The sequence below is a fragment of the Varanus komodoensis genome, unplaced genomic scaffold (assembly GCF_004798865.1).
Source record: "Varanus komodoensis strain SLA01 unplaced genomic scaffold, ASM479886v1 scaffold2, whole genome shotgun sequence".
NCBI lineage: Eukaryota > Metazoa > Chordata > Lepidosauria > Squamata > Varanidae > Varanus > Varanus komodoensis.
In genome coordinates, this window is record NW_025335568.1 from 13,400,547 (window position 1) to 13,420,293 (window position 19,747).

The following is a 19,747-nucleotide window of genomic DNA, read 5'->3' on the forward strand; positions in this document are numbered from 1 at the left end:
TGTTACCATGAAGCCCACAGATCACCTGACAGTCAGGGTCCTAATTTAGGAACTTAGGCAGAGTTGAATGCTCCTCACATCAGCCATGGATCACATCATGATTGCCACCACAGGCCACAACATAAAGTTATCCGTACGTAGAATCAATACTGGGAAACTAACTCTTGCTTAGTGTTGCATAGTGAACACTGACAGATTTAACCCATCTTTTTGTTTCTCTTTTATTTCCACTTCTTGATTGCGTGTCGTACATTCTTATAGGATGTATACAACAGTGTACACAATGATATAGGAAGCAACATGGGATTGCATGAAAGTGAAAACCAAGGACATGTCAACTGCATTAATGGAGGAGCTGTTGGCGCTAACCATGAAGAATGTGAAAGAGGAGACTACAGCATGGATGCGCCTGTAACCAATACAGCTGCTGAGTTGGTTAATACTATTGGGAATGCGGATGGAAGGCCTGAGGTTAGCCCTGCCCATGTCAGCACAAGTGAAATTAGAGGAGATTCAGTTGCAGTGAGGTCTGTTCCTGGAGAGGAAATGCTTGGGGGTAACTTTGAAGGTGAGAATTCCAGCAGTGCTGATAATGGGGCTGGAGAAGGGAATGGCCCTTATACAACCCAAGCAGAGCAACCTGAGATTGGTCAGAATGATGGCAACAGTGATGGAGAGACAGCCTACATTAGCAATATGACTGGAGAAGGACATGGGGACACCATAGGAGACCAGGAGAACCAAACTCAAAACACAAGTGGCCATGGACATCCAAGTAATGGGTCTGAAGGTAACCCAACGGACACTTCTGTGGGAAGAAACATCCATGGAGAAAGCATACACTGGACAGATATTAATGAAAGTGGCAGTGGCATTGGTGGAGACCCAGAAGAAGAAGGTTCTAGTGATGGCTGGGGAGATGGAAACTCAGAAGGTACCACTGCTCTCAGGGGAAACAAGACTGAAGGTCTCCATAATGGCAGTAGCAGCCAGGCTTGCGATAATAGTACAAAAATAAGCAATCCAAATAGGGAAGGAGTGAGCGGTAGGGCCAGTGTGAATGGTTCTTTCAACACCAGCATGGAAGAAAGTTCCCAAGATCATAAAAACGTAACTACTGAGAAGGACCAAAATGTGAAGTTGTGCCTTGAAAAGAAAAGGAATGGCACCATTAAGGTGAGTTGGGCCATGACATTGTTATTTTGCATTTTGTTTGGGAAGGGAAGTTTTCCCTGCATTTTGGGCTTGGCAAGTTTTTGTAAAGCTAGGGATCTGCAGATGTTAAGTCTGCTTCATTTGGGTTTCGCAAATCATCAGGCAATTTTCCTTGTGTTGCTCTTTGACAGAGTCATTTTATTTTTAGAGTTCTGAAGAATTTTTTGTCCTTGACCCCAAGTCTGCAGATTTATTGGTTTGCTATGGAATCTGTAGGTTAAATTCACAGGCTCCCAGAAATCTGAACTCTTCTGAATCCACAGTATTTTTCTTGAGCATCCCAGGGTCAGCCTTGGGATCTTCACAGGCTGATGGTGCTATTTTTATGTGCTATAAAGACTTGCTCTGTGATTGGTAGGTGATACAATTATGCCATCACTTGGGAATTAGGATCATATGACCCTCTTGATTCTGCAAGGCTCCTAATTTACAGTTTTAAGCCTAAGCAAATTGGCTTCAAGCCTAAACCAACTTAACTTCAGGTGCAATCCTATGCATATTTAGACAAAAAAAGTTATTCTCAGCATCTCCCAGCCAGCCATGTGCTTTTAAGGAAATTTCTGGAAAGAAAGTTTCCCATAGACTTCTTTTCAGGAGCTGGGTTTCCCCTTATCCATTTCAGACATTTGGGAGCTGGGTTTCTCCTTATCAAGTCTCTTTGCAATGCTATATTATTATTCAATGCTATTATTTTCAAACTATAGCTACAAAAAGGTTTGTTGAACTCAGATTAGAAACTACTTCTGAAAACCTTCCTGTCCAGTAACCCTGTGCTCCACCCCTCTGGATGGGCCTCTTTGAAGAAGGGCTAGCTTTCTAGATCTATACAGGCCCTCTCATTGGGCAGCAGTTCTAATTGGACACTGCGTCATGGAGTCAGGGGCTGGATAGGGCAGGGGCTCCTCTCCCTCCTCTCCCTTGTCCCCTCCTGGCACTTCCAAACCCAGTTTGTTCCCATGGTCTGTCCAAGCACCTGGAGATGGCAACTTTTAGAAAACCTCACTCTCCTCCACCATCTTGATTCCCACACTCCCCATTTTTCACTCACCACAGTCCTCATCCCAAGAGTCAGTGCAACCCCAACCCAACACGGCTGCCATTGCTGCCACCCGAACCCCCATGAGTCTGTTTGAAGAGATGAAGCCCTTCCTGAACAGTATGGCATGGGTTTGGAATGGGGATGCTGAGGAAATGTGGAGTCACCCCAAATCAGACATTGGGTTTTAAAAAAATTACTGCAGAATCCTAAACATGTCTTCTTAGAAGTAAGTCCTGATGTGAGTTTATGCCCAGATAAGCGGCTATGGCCATGTCCCCTCTTTTAGAAAGCACTGTCCTCTAGTTGAAGACTTCCAGTCCTGGTTTAAGGACTCCTTCCATGCTAGAAGCATTCTAGATGTGCCTGGACAGCCATCTGAGTGGGATGGTGAAACTTGGTGCCCTGCAAGAGCAGGGGCTTGGACCTGATGGCCTTCATGGCTCATTCCAACTCTACTGTTCTATGATTCTGTTATTAAGAAGGGAGAGGCAGAGGCCCTCATCTGCCAATCAGTAGCTAGCACTCAGACAGGCAGATGGAACAGACCCACACGTGGCCATCCTGGTCTCATTCTTCCCCACTATGAAATTCTATTCCTATTCATTATGTCTAAATTGTTATTTACACAAGCAAATTAGCACATGCAAACTGCATGAAACTTAGCGGCATGGCTGCCTTGTTCAGGGCAGGGAGAGCAATCCTCTAGAGAGCCTTTTGGGCACGGTGTGTGCTTGTGGGGACAGGCAGGCAGGAAACTCCTTCCATGAACTTTGTTAGGTTAACTGTCTTAGGATCCAAACCATCACTTGGAAGTTGCTTCCAGTGATGTCAGTGAAACTATTACTAATGTTTGCCAAATTAGGATTGTTTTAAGAATGTGAGCCACAAACGGGCCTTATTTGTGTTTAAGCTGGCTAGTACTTTGGTGCTGAGCAGCTCCAGTGGAACAAGGTTTGCTGGTTCAGAGACAGTTGTAGGACTGTGGTACTGTTTGCCCCTAGTAGGGATCAGAATGAGGAGCCAGAATCCTAGGCCTGGCTTACCTCTCCTTGGGCTGGCTCTTCAAAAGGTGTGGTAGAGGAACCACAGAATCTTCTCCTCATTCTCCTGCATATAATTAATCTCCTAAATTGTATTTAAGAAGAATTACATCCTGACCTCTCAGCTTGTGGATACAGTGGATACTACAAAATATCTTAAACAATACATTAAAAGCAGGAGCAGTAAAATGGAAACAAATGCTTCTGGTAGAAACAATGGAGAAGGAAAGCATCAGCAGGAAAACAGCTTGGCAGGTCAAATGAGCACAACAATTCAAACCTCTTAGCTAGTTGGGAGAAGACTAGGGGGACCAGAAGACCCACCCCCAACAAGGCCATGTTGGTGGCCTCTTTGGTGTTTCAAAGAGCCATGCCTTGAGCACTTTCTGGACCTGGAGAATGTCATCTTTGAGGAGATTGTCCAAATGGGACCTGTCCAGTTGGGGTCTGAGGGAGACTGTCTAACAGGGGGACCAGATGTGTACAACTTCCCTCTGTATCTCAAAGGAGAACTCACCATGCAAATCATTCTATCATGCCTATGGATTTGTGTGTTCAGGGCCAGCTTCAGATATGACTTGATGTGCAAGGAAACATGTGTTTCTGCCATCTATACTGGACTACTAGTCCACTAAAATTGGGAATAGAAGAGCAAAGGAAGCTGCATTTTGCTAAGCTGGATTCTTGACTCATCTAGTTCATTATTGTCAGCTTACTGCTCATAGCTCTTTAGAGTTTCAGGCAGGATCCTTTCCCAAGCTTACCTGGAGATTCCTGGGACCCTCTGAATGCAGCACTAAGCTACAGCCCATCCTCGAAGGTTTTGTGGCAAACTACAGTGGCAGACCCATGTGTTCCAAGATGGGGCAGGCTAAGAAGAGTATGGTGGGGTCAGGGTGATTTCAGGAGAAGCAGCTGGTAGGAGAGAGCTGTGGGACTGTCACATTCTCTGCAGCCTTTACCTCTGTGATCATTTCCAGTTGCCACCAGTGGTAAGAAAAGCAGCTTGAGGGAGGGGTGGCAGCAGCCATGTAGTTGACAGCAGCAGGGTTTAATAACAAATAGCAAAAGAAATAAATCACATCCAGAGCTGGTCCCATCAGCTTCCATTGCACCAAATGAGTTTAAACACAAACACCACCAGCTTGGGTGATTCATTAATTATAGTAAAAGCTACATCGGTGACTAGTACTAGGCTCCCTGTTTTCTGGTAAATGTATTTATGGCTGAATGATTTGCTTGCACTGATGCTTTCGTTTCTTTTTGGTCTCCAGGGTGTGAATGGTAATGATACAGCTGTCAACAACAGCACTGGTGACAATGATAATGGGTTTAATAATGTGACGAGTTCTCGGGATTCCTCTAGGCCTAGAGCGAAACCCAGAGGTAGCCCAGAGAACAGCAGTGACACCAGTGAAAATGAGAGCAGCAATGCTTACAGCCTGAGTGGCGAATCCATGCAAGGGGATCAGCCTGGTTCTGACAGCTCTGAGAACAGCAGTGGGGAGGAATCAGAAGGCACATCTGCAGAAGATGAGGAACAAAGCGCTGATGAAAACCAGAGCAGTGAGCAGTCAGAGAGCAATGGCGAAGACAGCGGCAGTCATCCAGAGAGTGGTGAGAGCAGCAAGGAGTCAGACAGTGATGGCGGTGAAAATGGCGGTGCCTCTGACAGCAGCAGTGAGAGTGATGGGTCCAGCAGCAGCAGCGAGAGCGACAGCAAATCTGAGAGCAGCAGTGAGAGTGACAAGTCCAGCAGCAGCAGCAGCAGTGAGAGTGACAAGTCCAACAGCAGCAGCAGCAGTGAGAGTGACAAGTCCAGCAGCAGCAGCAGCAGCGAGAGTGACGAGTCCAGCAGCAGCAGCAGTGAGAGTGACGAGTCCAGCAGCAGCAGCGAGAGCGACAGCAAATCTGAGAGCAGCAGCGAGAGCGACAAGTCCAGCAGCAGCAGCGAGAGTGAGAGCAAGTCTGAGAGCAGCAGTGAAAGTAGTGACAGTGACAGCAGCTCTGACAGCAGCAGTGACAGTGACAGCAGCTCTGACAGCAGTAGTGACAGTGACAGCAGCAGCAGCAGTGAGAGCGAGGGAGGATCAGATAGTGGCAGTCAGGCAGGTGGCACTGAAAATGAAACCCAGTCCGACTCAGAGAGTGCAAATGAAGATGAGGTGAGCAGTGAAAGTGATTCGGCAAATCAGTCCAGCAGTGACAGTGGGACTGAAGATGGCACTGCCAGCAATGGTTCCGCTGATACAACAGAAGATACAAATGACAGTGAATCTGCAGTGAGTGAAGACAGTGAGGACAACACTCACACAGAAGATGTTGATTCTGAAAGCGAATCCTTAAGTGAAGGCAGTGAAAGCAATGATTCCACCAGTGATTATTAACATCAAGTGAGGGACAACAAAATTCGCATTTCATACAGCAATGGAAACTATCAAGAAGGCAGAGAAAGGATGGACAATGGATACACAGAAGCAAAGGTATCAATGCTAAACACCCTTACTGGGAAGTAGCAGCTGTTGAAATCCATGGGACCTCCAAATATTATGTTTAGGATCAGCCTCAAACTCAAATTGGTGAGATATTAGGAGAAAGTCTATTGCACACACCTGCATCATGAAGCAAAAAATTAATAATATGTTCATGTTTTCAAGTGCTACAATGTTGTTTGCAATAAATTATGCATTTTCACTCAATGGATATTTGATTGTTCATAAACAGAGACAATATAACTAAAGTCCAGGTTCTGGTATACATATTCATTCATCAAAGATTCCTGGTCTGATTCACATAAGCTCATTCACCACCTGCTTGAAGCATCAAGTGATGGCTTCCATTGTGAATGAGCTGTTACAAGTGCAGCTCCCGGTAAATACACACTAGCCTGATTTTCTTTGCTTATTTAATATCATGGTTCCCAAACTATCCTCATAAGGTTAAACATACCCTGTGTGTAAACTGTAAAATAAATTATTATTTTTCATGTTGTCTCTTCTACTTTTCTTGGGAATTGTCTAGTTTTTACTCTTTATTTTGCAAGTAAGTGACAGAAAGAAATTTATCCATGGCACAGAAATTTATGCATGAACCGGAAGTTATCACATTTGTCCTGAATCCAGTGGTGGCATCCAAAATGCAATTGTTTATGGGTAAATTCTGTAAGATATATACAACATTAGGTCACAAGTAATGTGTTTTCACATTGCACGTAATAGGAGCACAATTCAGTGATCACCACAATTAAATCAGTGAGAATTCTATACTCCTGAAAGCTTCTGAAATAAATCAAAGAACATTCTCTTTTCCCTGCAACGCAGGCAGCCTGGGTAAGTTGTTCCCTTCTGAAGGGTAGAGTGGGCTTATTTTCAATTACACTGTTTCAGCAAATATTATATGTCTGCAGAAGCAAGCATACCGGCAATGAATTTCACAGCAAACTCTATTAGTGGAGTGGAAGAGAATCTAATGGGATATTTGCAGCCTGTATGGGCAGGCAGACACACTTGTGCAATGGTGGTTTAGCAGTTCCAGGGCAACCCAAAAGAAGTGAAAGTGTCCATTTCTGGAAGGCGGCATAAGGGAGCTCTGCTGTTGCGCTGCCTACTTGAAACCATTTTCCACTCATTTTGGGACTCTCCGTAGGAAGCACTAAATTTGCCTTGAAAAAGCAGGGGGTTCGACATGGCAATTGGCTGGGGCTGGAGCCTGCGCAAGGCATTTGGAAGGGAAGTGAGCAGGGCATAGATGTTGTGTTGGATTCTGCCCTTCATCTTCTAGCTTGAAACTTCTGTGTACCATAAAATTTTCCTGCACTAAAAATCAGCTCACCTCAGCAGAAACCGAGAAATACTTTATTTTCAGGGTGATGCCTTGCTTTCCAGTTCTGCTGACGGAGTTGTTGGATCTTCCCGGTCTGCAGTGGAAGAGAGAAGTTAAGGGGCAAGTGCTCCTGGAGCTGGAGGCGGCGACTCTTTTGAATAAATGGCCCAAAGGAAAAGGTTATAGTGGAAAACTTCAGGGGCCTGCATTTTTGGCTTCCATCGTTTTTAACTTAGGAAAGGAAAAGCAGAAATTCAAAAGCCTAAATTCCATTTTCTTTTAAAGTCTGACATTTGCCCTGAAATGCTAACATTTGCTTTGCATTTTGTTTGCAAAGACATTCATATATGTTTAGATTTAACAGGTTTAAATGCATGACATTCAAAGGCATGAGTTGCTTGCATTTAAAAGCAGTGTGCTAGTCTGCATCCATTACTGGAAAAGGATGGAATGCAATAGAAACAAGATTCTTCCATTATATATCTGACTCCTGTTTATTAAAAATTTTGGGCAAGGAAGATGGCCAACCAATGGACCATTTCTTGCCAGATGCTACCCCATATTTTTCTGAAAGCAGAGCCAACAGGAAATCTAATAACTTGCAGTAGCAGGACATAAGAAACCATGGATCCAAATTGTGCTGCTGAGGAGCTAGGGATATACATCATGTTGTATATCAATTGAACTGGGGGCAGAAAGTTTCAGCAAAGATTAGGGGCCTGTACCTGAATACCAAGTTAAAAAACCCCTTTTCAAAGGATACATCATGACAATTAATAATTTTATCAGAACATGGAGGTGCTTGTGAGTTGCAGATACCTTGCTTAGTGTCCACTGGTGTCTTGCCCTTCCTGATTTTTATTACTTTTCTTAGGATTTTGCAAAACTAAATCTAGTATCCCAGAAGGTTGTGCGGTACAGTATGCTACCGTCCTGCTCCACTGTGATTTAAGTTCCAGGTTTGAAGCTGAAGCATTCCAAAGAACGGCTTTGTGTTTTGGTGCTCAGATCCTTCTTTGCCTTATACTCCGGTTCTTCGGCAAGCTACTTTTCTTTTACTTTCACTAGTTTGCCTGCTACTTTTACTTTCACTAGTTTGCCTTCTGGGAACTGAGTGTTTTGCAAATCACTTTATTCACCATGGTTGCATTTTATGAATGGATAAGTTCCTTCCACCAACTGCGGCCATGATATTCCCTCAAATTCCAAATGTAGCCATTGGTCTGAAAAGCTGGGGAGCCCTGAGCTATAACAACAGGCGTTAAGCAAGAGTTGGGAAAAGACACAGGAGTCCTTGTGGCATAATTGAATAGAATCTGGAGTAGAAGCAGGTGGAATAGACTCCAGGTTGGTCTGCCAAATTGGAAATGGAGCATAGGGTACAAGACCAGTCAGGATTTCCTGCACATGCCATGAAAACTCAACAACAGTGTGTGCGGTCAATCTCCGAAGATGCTTGATAACTCATAAGTGAGTTATATTTACCCACAAGAACTGCAGCCACTTCCAATCCTTGTTTGGATGTGCTTTTCAGTTGCCTTTGACTTATGGTGACCCTGTGAAAGAAAACCCTCCAAAGGTGCTGCCCATGACAGCCCTGCTCAGCTGCTCTGAATTCAAGGCTGTCACTGCCTTTATGGAGTCAATCCATTTCTTACTTGGTCCTCCTTTTCTTCTTCTGCATTCAACTTTCTCTAGCATGCCTGTCTTCTCCAGTGAGGCTTGCCTTCTCAAGGTGTGCCGAAAGGATAACAGCTTCGGTTTTGCCATTTTTGCTTCTAGGGAAAACTCTGACTTGTTTTGATCCGAGGACCCACTTATTGATCTTTAGGTCAGTCCTGGTATGCATAAAGCTCTCCTCCAGCACCATGATTCAAAGGTATCTATTCCCAGGGCTTTTTTGGTCATAGAATGCACAGGAACGGGGGCACCTTTTTTCAATAGATTTTATGAAGTGATTTTGAACACCCCATCAGCAGCAAACATCATTAACATAGTGCCTGCAGGCTGCTATTGTGCCTGCTATCTGCTATCTGATAGTGAGAGACAGCGGCTTGGGACGCTGCTCCACTGCTGTGCTTGGGATTGGTGTGTGTGCTTACTGCCTGCGGTGAGGTGAGTTCCGGCACCTTTATTTTTTACAGAAAAAGCACTGTCTATTCCTGTCAGCTTTCTTCACTGACCAGCTTTCACACCCATACATAGTGACCAGGAATACAATAGTATGAATGATCCTGGCATTAGTCTTTAGTGAAACTTCCTTACACTTGATGATCTTCTGATTCTTTCATTGCTGCCCTCCCAAGCTTTGATCTTGTTTGAATTTATTGACTGCAGTCTCCCTTTGAATTGACGTCTGAGCCAAGGTATCCAATCCCTGAGATAGACATTATCTGCTGGGAATTATCTGAGAGATTTCTGTGAAATCAAAACAAGAAAAGAAAAAAGAAAAGTTTCTCCACTCGGTTCTTTATAAAGCCTGGCTTTCAAACCAGCTTGGGAGAAACCCTTCCTGGCAGCTATTCCTAACATTCCTTGTGGGTGTTATGAGGAAGTGGCCGGGCTGTGTGTGGGGAAGTGGGGAAGCTACTTGCTGCTGCCGTGCCCCTTCTTCTGCTCGGATAAGCTCGCTCAGCCTCCAGGTCCTTGTGCCTCACTAACAGGATGTGGCAAAGTTTTATTTCAGGCAAAGCTGGGTGCAGCTGATGGTGCAATTGCTCCTCATGCCTCCTCGGAGGGATGGAAGAATCACTTGATTTCCAGTCTGTGTCACTTTTTGCATGAGTTCATTCCAGAGTCCATTCTGCCCCATTTCCGCATGGATTTTTAAAGCTTTGCATACAGATTTGCAATTAAGGACATATTTAAAGACGCATACTTTTAAACCAGCAACGGGTGATGTGATAAACATGATATGGCACTTCAAACTGCAATAAATACCCAGCAATCTCACATCTAGTTAATTTTTTTAAAAAAAGCCTTTTTACAAACTGTTTGTATTTCCTTCCTTTTTATAAACTGGATGTGCCATTGCTGGCAGTTTATTGTGATTTAGGGTGCCTTTACATCATTTTTCTCTCAATATACACATTTGAATGCATATTATCTCAAATATGACATTTGAATGCATATTGGATCAAGAATTCTATTGCAACTTTTGGAGAACTGTAAAATTTATGTTCCAATCTGTCTTATATCCTGAGAGTTGTGAATCATGTCAGGTCATATCAGAAAGATGGAATTCCTTCAGCATACTCGTCACTTCATTTACTAACATTAGCATTGTCCAGGAATGTAAGAACAATATGATGAAAATTTAGCATTCTGCATAATATTCATAGAATCATAGACCCATAGAACAGTTGAGCTGGAAGGGACCTATAAGGTTAGCGTACTGGTTCTTAACTGTGCTCCACATTCGTTCATTGTTCTGAGAGTCTATAACAAAACTGTCCAGTGCTTCAAAGTCAGAGGCATCTTTCATGTGTTTACTACAGATTGGAGAGGCAACATGATTTACAGTTTCGGCTGCAGTGCTGATTCTGAAAAACACTGTGTATCTTCTCCAGTATGCATTGCCAAAGTGGGGATGCTAAAGAAAACTCCAGCTATGCACATTCTTCTTCCCCATGTCTGTTTGCAACATACAGCTTTGCTGTATCTTAGCCGCAAAGGGCAAATTCAGCAGTTTCATTTTAACTTGGAAGCTGTTCTCCGCATCCTCCTACACAGTGGCTGTAAGGCAAGAAGATACGGTAGCCCACATTTTTTCCCCCTGAAGATGCAGCTCTTGGGAGCATTTCAGCACACACTGTCTGCTTGGACAAGACATAGATTCACAGGAAACAACCCCGACGCGAGGATGACACCACGCTGGCTGCATGCGTGGGTAATGCTGCAAATGTTTATGCTCATAAACCTGTATGCATGTGAAATGGCATAAATTTAGAAATCCAAATGAACCCTTAGCAAGATCTCTCATTAAATGTAAACTAGTCTAGTCATTTTGAGAACCACAGCTTATTTTTAGGGAAAATATGCCTCTGGGGGCAGAAAGGAAGCGGAGGCAGGCTGGAAGCCTGATGACACCTTTATGACATCACCCCCTTCCTCAAGACTGCTGATTGGTCCTCTCTTAGCTGAAGCAGAGTTTAAATTCATGCGCTGTCATAGACAATACCAAAAACGGATATTGGAGAATAAGACAGTAAAATTATCTGTGCGGGTAGAGCAGATAAAAAAAATCCTGGAGAAAGTCCACTGAAACAAGCATACAGGTAAATATTTTAATGTTTCTCTTTATTCTGATGTTGCTAGGAATGAAACTAATCCAGGAGGTGCCTACTGATAGTGTCTGAATGGGAATTCAGATTCCCATTCCAAGATTCCAAGAATCCCTCTTGGAAATGGGAAGCATATGCATGATGAAGATGAAAAATACGAAATGCCTCTTGTCTGCTTCTTCAAATACCTGGTGGTATTAGATGTGAATGGAAGCCTTAAAGGGGGTTTTATGCAACAAGGGGTTTTGATAATTGAACATGGTCATCAAGGGGAATGTTAGAAAGCAAAGAAAATTCAAATTTAAAGTGTGCAAAGGAAAAACTACAGAAACAAACGAAGAGAATTTGGCCTCCAAATCAGTTCCTGCTTCTACCATGTGCTCCTACCATGTAGTGCATTTCTAGGATTTCTTGTGAGTTCTAAGTTGCCCCACTGGCTAATGGATTTGGATTCAAACATGTATGTTCATCTCTTGATATCTTGGTTAATGTCACCTACAAAAGTGCTGCACTTTGGTTGTATCAGTTTGTGTGAAAGTTTGCTGCAGTGAGTGTTAATCCATGATAGCGATTTACACACACAAGTCATCACCTGGGACGACTTAACAAATGCACCACATCCATGTGTGAACTTTTCAGTTACAGAGCAAGGGTCTTCCTTGTTCGATAGCAACTTACTCTACAAATGCTGCCATTCACTTCTATGGAGCTTGGTTGGAGCTTCTTAGAAACAGAGCAGTCTGGCCTTGATTTGTGGAGCACGTCAAGTTAGTTGATTAGCTCACTACATTGCTCAGTAATCTCAACTAGATTAGCTATTGTTACACAGGATGTATGCTTCACCGAGGGAGCAAGACCAGCTGCCAAACCACACTGCAAGGATACATGTAAAGTTATTTTCTAGACTAATTAATCATGAATGCCTGGGTACATAAAGGTATGATCATCTGGAACCATGGCAGTCATTTCTCTATTGTTATTTACCATGGAAGCAGATCAAACAGCTTGATAATGGAAAAAACCTTAATGCATGTATGTCTATGGGGAAGTGGTAGGGGATTCATTTTAGGCGGGAGTAGGGTGAAATTTTCATTTCCCTAACTGTCTTTACTCCCTGTAATCCAGGGTTTCCTAATTTGGTACCCTTCAGATGTTTTGAACTACAATTCCCTTCACCAGTGAGCACTGGGCCTTGTTAGCTGGGGGTGGAGATGCTGACAGCTTTAATTCTAAAGTGGGGGCACCACAAAGGCAGTCTTAGTCCATGTAACTTAGTCCTGAAATTGATCGGCTGATATTGCAAGGAAAAACACGTAGTTTTCCTTTTTCAGGGAGATTTTGCACTAAAAAAGTATGTGTGTTTAGGTGGATGTTTGAGATAAACCTCCATTCTTGGAGGAACTGTAAAAAAGCAATTTCACTGATTTCACTTTTGCTTACTCCCTTGTAAGTGAGTAGCAAAATACAGCCTTAATAACATTAACAATAGTTAACATTAACATAGTTTAATAATAGGTGACTGGATCCAAATGTAGCCATATGTTATCTTGATTCTAAGTCTAAATTTACATCCAACCGGTGTGTGTGTGGACTGTGTTACTTGTTAAAAGCTCTATCCAAAGGGCATCTATGACACTCATACCAAATTGTAAAACCATACTTCTGTGAACTCCTTTCAGCATTTCCAAGGTACAACTTGAAGTGTGGTGGCTTGTCACAATTACTTAAACAACTCCAAAAAACTATCAGTATTCTGTATGCAACAACTTGATTTTTTGCCAGGAGGTAATATTTTACAAACAAGAATCTGCAATTCTAAGTGTGTCCTTTCATAACAAGACATTTTCATTTGTATAGTCTAAATTGTATAGGGATGTACTAATTTTGTTTCACCCATTCCACTTGTATTTTGCATAATGTCAAATCTCTTTTTCACTATCCGTGGAATCAAATTCTTTTACCCTATGCTGATGCAATTTATATAACTTTTGCTGGCATGTAGGATTTTGTGCATTTTTCCTACAATTAATGAGCAAGAGTGCATAAAAAAGTGCTACACAACAGAAGCTAGAGAGATTGGATATTTTTTTACAGTCATATATATTGGCATATTTTTCAGTACCCTTCATATTTTCATATAACAAAATTTGTGTACAATTCCAGAAAAGTTAAAAGAAACGTCTTCAAGTCCACAGAATCCATATGACTTGGATTATGCTAGTCTGCTGCAGAATCTATGGGTCAAATTCATTAGAATCTGAGATCATAAAATCTATTTCAGATTTCTCCATCATCCCTAAAGATGCAGCTGGTAGGCGCAGTAGAATACATGCTTTGCCTGGAAAATAATAAGTGCATTATTTTGGTTTTCTCCTGTAGATTCTTCACAGCATGCACCATATGATCAGGCGTAGTTTCAGAAAGTCTGGGTTTGTTACTCAGAGCATGTAGAAATCTGCAGCTGGCAGCTCACGGGTTAAATCTGGCCTGCCAGCAACCAACAGCGGGCCTGCCACTCACCCTTGCCATCCTATATAAATAATATTTTAGTTTTAGGAAGCCCAGCTTAAGTTTTACAGCATCAGCCAGTCAGGTACACAATTGGCAGCAACCTGGCAAAAAGAAAATTGTAGTGAAGGCTTTTGTCCCCCTCCTGATTAGTACAATTGCTGACCACGTATACAAAATCTCTTTTTTAACACTGTTCTTCTGTTGTTGCTATAGATACAAAAATGAATACCAGGAGGACTGCACTTGTGTTTTTCTCCATCTGGGTGCTATCTAGTGCCCGCCCTGTAAGTATTTTTTTAATAAACAGAACTGGAAACATAACAAGAATTTTGGGATGTCAGAAAGTTATTTCACTGAAATAAATGGAACACAAAATATTTTGTGTGGACTGACTTATTTAACAGCACAGCTCCATTCATTCAGACTTTCTTCTTTTAATATATTCAGGTATCCAGACACCAAGCCGCAAATCACCGGAGCTCTGAGGAACACTGGGTAAGCAAATGGTTTCTCTTTCTCCTTTCATGCAATGCCCCAACATCAAATGCAGAATTTTGCCACAAAATTCTCCTGGAAGTCCAAGATAGGAAAGAATGCTACACACTCCGGGTGATCCCTGATTGATTTTAAAAAGTTGTATTCTGCTTCTCAGCCAAAAGAGAGCTTACATATAAACAGAACGACAAAACAGTCCATGCTAATAGGCTCGCAACCTATAAAGAAATCATACACAAGGAAAAAGAAATGTGGAGAAAAGAGGAGGCAGCAAGGAGCAGAGTAAGTCTTTCCGCCCTGGTTCTTCTGCTGTGCTCCCTCAAGGGAGCCTGCTGAAATGGCTGCTGGTGGAGATAATAGTTGAGAGGGAAGGCAACTTCCTGGGAGTGAACTTCTGCAGGGCCTGAGCTCATGGTCACACTGCATGTGGCATAGCAAACATACCATCCGAGAAACAAAAACAGCCTTCACATACTGAGCTGGGTGTTGGTGAAGGCACATGGTAGCCCTACAGTTCCAGGATTATCCAGGCAGAAATTCCAGGGTTGGATCCAGAGCTAGTGAGATGTAGAGTAGACCCATTGAAATCAACCTTCTCTATACTAGGAATAACTGACTTCTTGTATTTGGCTAGTGCCAAATACAAGAAGTGAAAATGGGTCTAGTTCTTTGTTTGGTAGAACAAACAAATTTCAGATTCAAATCTTCAAATTTCTTCCTACACTTGACCAAAAGAACTTGTAATTTTAAAGCATCTGAATGCAGAAGAAGGTGAAACAGGCAGTTCACTGATCCCTACCTGCAGTAACACAGCCTTTCCTTTCCACCTTTTGTACAGGCTAGTGCCATCAAAGAAAGCTTGAATGAGGAAGTGGATACAACAGATGTTAGTGATGAAGACAGAGGGAGCAGGCTGAGTGTAAGCACAGAAACCGGAAGTAAACATCATGGCGACAGCAAACATGAGAGCACCAGCCAGGAGAGCAGTGAAGGGAACAGCTTTCCCAGGAAGGTTTCCAGCAGTAGCCTTGAGGGTACCTCAGAAGATGACCATGAATGGAGCACTCAGGACAATGATGATGGCAGATATTTTAGACCTCATCAACCAGTCCATAGGAAATGGGCAGATGATGAGGATTCCCACGATCATCCTGACTTGAAAGACATTAATGGAGCAAGCTCTGATGATTGGTCAACTGAGAGAATGTCTCTGGTAGGTACTCAGAATGTTCCAGTATTAACTCTGGAGTTGAGTAAATCAAGGATGTTGATTCCCTTTCAGCCCAAGGGCTTAATTCAATTTCAAAGAAGCTCCTGAGGCCCCACATTCCAGTGGCTGGTGGAGCAAAGGGGAAAGTGGGGTAAAAGTCTCCTAATAACAATGCATTTTAACTTAAAGTTCTTATTTTAAGCCCTTCCAATCTTTCTGTCTTGGAAAAAAACTGTGAAAACACCAAATGATTGGCAGTTGGGGAAATGGGGCTGGAGCCGGTGGCAGGCATGGCCAAGGAGCCCATGCTGGGACCATGAGCCTGCAGTTCAGTACCCTCACAGTAGATGGAGGTGAGGACCATGGTGGGGCTGTGGTTAGAGTGCAGGACTCAAGAGACCCCAGTTCTAGTCCTCCTTGGCTATGAAGTTCACTGGATAGCTTTGAGCCAGTCACTGCCTCTTAGCCCAATCTATTTCACAGGGATGTTGGAAGGATAAAATGGAGAGAAGTAGTTGTAGCAGTATGTAAGCTGTTAAGTAACTTGCAGAAGCAAGAACAGCACTTAGCCTGAACAACTCTAAGAACCTCTTATGCTATGATAAATGGTGCCATCTTCAGTTTTTCTCTCCATTTTCTTGCACAGGAGGATCAAAACGAGATTCATGAAGACCACTCTTACAATAACATCAGAACATCAAAAGAACACTTCGATGTTGAAAATGATGGCATGCTTTATATACCTGATCAAGTCTCATATACATTTATGGGGAAAGGCGGCAGTGACCTGGCAAATGATGAAGATGTGAGCGGCGATGACAATTTGGATGGACATAATGGAGAAGACCTGTCTCCGGGTGGTGGAGATGATCAGCAACCTTCCATAGCCACTGGAGAAGAAGGAGGTTACAATGCGATTGGCCGACGCCATGGTGACAGCAGCAGCAGCAGCAGCAGCAGCAGCAGCAGCGAGAGCAGAAGCCGTGATAAAGAGGATAACCACATTATTGATTATAGCAAAACACATGGGAGTGATAGTCACAGTAGCAGCCAAGAGGACAGATATGATTTCAGAGATGAAGAAATGCAAGGAGATGACCCAAGGATCTTTGAGAGTCATGGCAGTGATTCTCACATGCTCCATGGGGCTGTCCATTCAAAAGAAAGTGACGATGATTCTGAAGAAGATCACAGTCCTGAACATGATGAAAGCAAATCCCTGCAAGAGGATGAGTTTGACTCAAAAGAGAACAGCCAATCTGTAGAAGATATTAGTCACTCAACAGAAAATGTTCCCAGTAAATCCAGGGAAGATGCAACCAGTCATTCCAGAGAGGCAGTACAGAGTTTATCTCGAGGGCATAGTCACAGCCATTCCAGAGAAGGTAAGCACAGTCATTCCAGAGAAGATAAGCACAGCCATTCCAGAGAAGATAAGCACAGCCATTCCAGAGAAGATAGGCACAGCCAGTCCAGAGAAGATAGGCACAGCTGGTCTAGTGAAGATGATTTGCACAGCCAGTCCAGGGAAGACAATGTGCATAGCCAGTCCAGAGAGGATGATTTGCACAGCCAGTCCAGAGAGGATGATTTGCACAGCCAGTCCAGAGAGGATGATTTGCACAGCCAGTCCACAGAAGATGATGTGCACAGCCAATCTAGAGAACACATGGCTAGTCAGTCTAGTGAGGATGATGACACAGTTTCTGTGGAAGATACAAAGAGTGTATCTACTGAAGACAGCAGGGACTCCCATGATAAAATGTCTAAAGAGTTAGGTGAAAAATCAGATGAGCTTAGTGCCAGCAAATCTAAAGAACAAGAGAGTTACTCTGCGGAAGAGCTAGGAAATGTGCCACCAAGGAGCAGTGAATCCAGAGAAGTTAAGAGACAACATAGCAGATCAAGTGAGAAGAGCACATCTGTACAGGAAAGTGAAGAATCAGCTGAGGACACAAGTGAATCCATCCAGGATGACAGCAGGTTGTCTCAGAGTACATCATCTGACAGTAGCAAATCATCCCAAGAAAGTGCTAGCAGTAAAGATAGTGACTCCAATGAAGATCCTTCTTCAGATCCTAAGTCTAAAGAATCAGCAGAAAACAGTGAATCTAAAGAGGAGGAAAGCAGCTATTCATTGGAAAGGGACAATCATTCAAGAGATGACTCTATGAGTGCAGAAGACAGCTGGTCGAGAAGCATGGAGCTTGAAAGCCGAAAGTTGATGCTTGACATCGATCATAATAAACCCTTTAGTGATTATGATGACAATGATTGCCAGGATGGGTATTAATTGAATTAAAAACTAACACACCTGACACTATGTTGTAGTCTGAGGTCAGAATTTGACCTCTTCTTTTAATTTATTTTAGCATTTTAGCAGTTGACAGCTGGAAATTAGAGTAACCACTGAATTTCATTTTATGCAATATTCAAGGGAAATTGTGATGAAGGATTGCCTGAAGGATTTCAAAGGAAATGGAATCACTTTCAGAAAGATACACTGCACCTTCAGGTTGCCATTGAATTATATCTAAAGCAATCGTTGAGTTAAATCTGGGTATTTCTCCTCAGGCAAAGCATCTCAGGAACTTTGAGGGAGACTGAAAGAGTTTTTATACTGGTCAAGAAACTATCAAGGCGTTTCTACTGCCTCCACTGGCAGTAAATTTTTTCAGCAGCTGTTGTGCATGCATTTCTCATAACCTCACTGGAAAGTGTTTTATTAACAAGTAAAGAAAGCCCAAAGACATGTAGGCTTTCGTTGTTGTAGCTGAAGTCTGCTCTGTTTCACTTGAGAGAATTCTTTGCTCTTTCAAATTCTGTCCTTCAAGATATTAGGATGGTACTGACACAGAACTTTTCTGGCCCTTGTGCCACAATTGTGGAATGTCCTGCCATAAAGACGTCTGTGTACAAATATGTACCATTGTCATGGGCATTGACTAGGAACACATTTCCTCCTCTTCCATTCATGTGTAACTTCTGGTATTTGGAGAAGGGAGGTTGCTTTTACATTTTGTAAAGTTCTTTTTGGGATGTGTTTCACCTGTATAGCATGATTGCTTCTTCAGCAATACAAGGGGTGGTGGCATACAAGACTACCTTCTTCCTGGACACAAATGCCTCACTACCAAAGAACCTTAAAGAAAAGTTGAGACTGGGGGAAGGCAGTGCGATGGTGTCTCCAGTGTGAGCTCCCCTCTGGGCATTGAGGGAGCTATCCATGGTTCTGAATCCTGCCTTCCCTTGGTTTAGCAGCATGGATAGGTCTGTCAAGGTTCAGAATGCAACTTGGAATGGATGCACGACTCCAGTGACATGGCCACCACCAGCCTCCACTGGGGAGCAGCTTGGTTGGATGTGTGCTTGAACATGTTTGGTTTGCTTTTAAAGCTAACAACATGGTGGTGGGGGTTTCCCCTGTAGCAAAATTGTCTTCTACTGAATAATTAGAACAGAGACAAGATTGGTGCTTGAGAGATGGAAGGTCTAAGAGGGGAGCAATTCCACTGCTTCTAAAATATTGCCACCTGTGCATAGACAATGGCAAATGCAGGACTACCGAATCCTGATAGCCCAGCTCCGGTATGTGCATGTGCGAGAATGGCAAACAACATATGTAACTGCAGCTACTACAGAGGTTGAATCCTGAAAGGACAAGTTACTGTACATTTAAGCTGGTTATCCAGACTGAACAGAACCATTAATATGAGATGTTTGTAATATTTTGTAATAAGTGTATAGCTGTATTGGGAAATATTGTGTGTTTTTAAAAATCCCTTTTGATACATTAAGTTAAAAATAAATTCTCTTCTTTGTATTTCCTAATAAAGATTTTTGTTTTAATGCCACATAAAGAGTAGTTGCCTAATCTTAATTATGTGTGTGTGTGTGGGGGGGTATCTAACGCATATTCTAATTAGATTCAGATTTGAGTGAGCAGAAACAGTGGGCATCTTTGTATTTGGGTGAGTGTATTGTAATAGAGGTCTTTGTGACCATAAAAACCTCTGAAGATCCAAGAGAAGTAGCTCTCTCTGGATCTTTTGGTGTACAACTCCTACCAGGCCCAGCTAATATGGCCATTGTGGAAGAGTGCTTAGGCTCTGCTCCTGAAGCATAAATCCTT

The 19,747-nt window shown here is 42.8% G+C and overlaps 1 protein-coding gene across 1 annotated transcript; it reads left to right on the top strand.

Annotated features, from left to right (window-relative positions):
- Positions 1–763: 763 nt before the first annotated feature.
- Positions 764–17,908, top strand: LOC123022634 (dentin sialophosphoprotein-like). The gene is made up of 6 exons (XM_044428489.1): positions 764–934; positions 4,569–5,077; positions 5,180–5,576; positions 15,244–15,618; positions 16,262–17,100; positions 17,359–17,908. The coding sequence occupies exons 1-6, from the start codon at positions 764–766 to the stop codon at positions 17,906–17,908; spliced, it is 2,841 nt and encodes a 946-aa protein (XP_044284424.1).
- Positions 17,909–19,747: the final 1,839 nt, after the last annotated feature.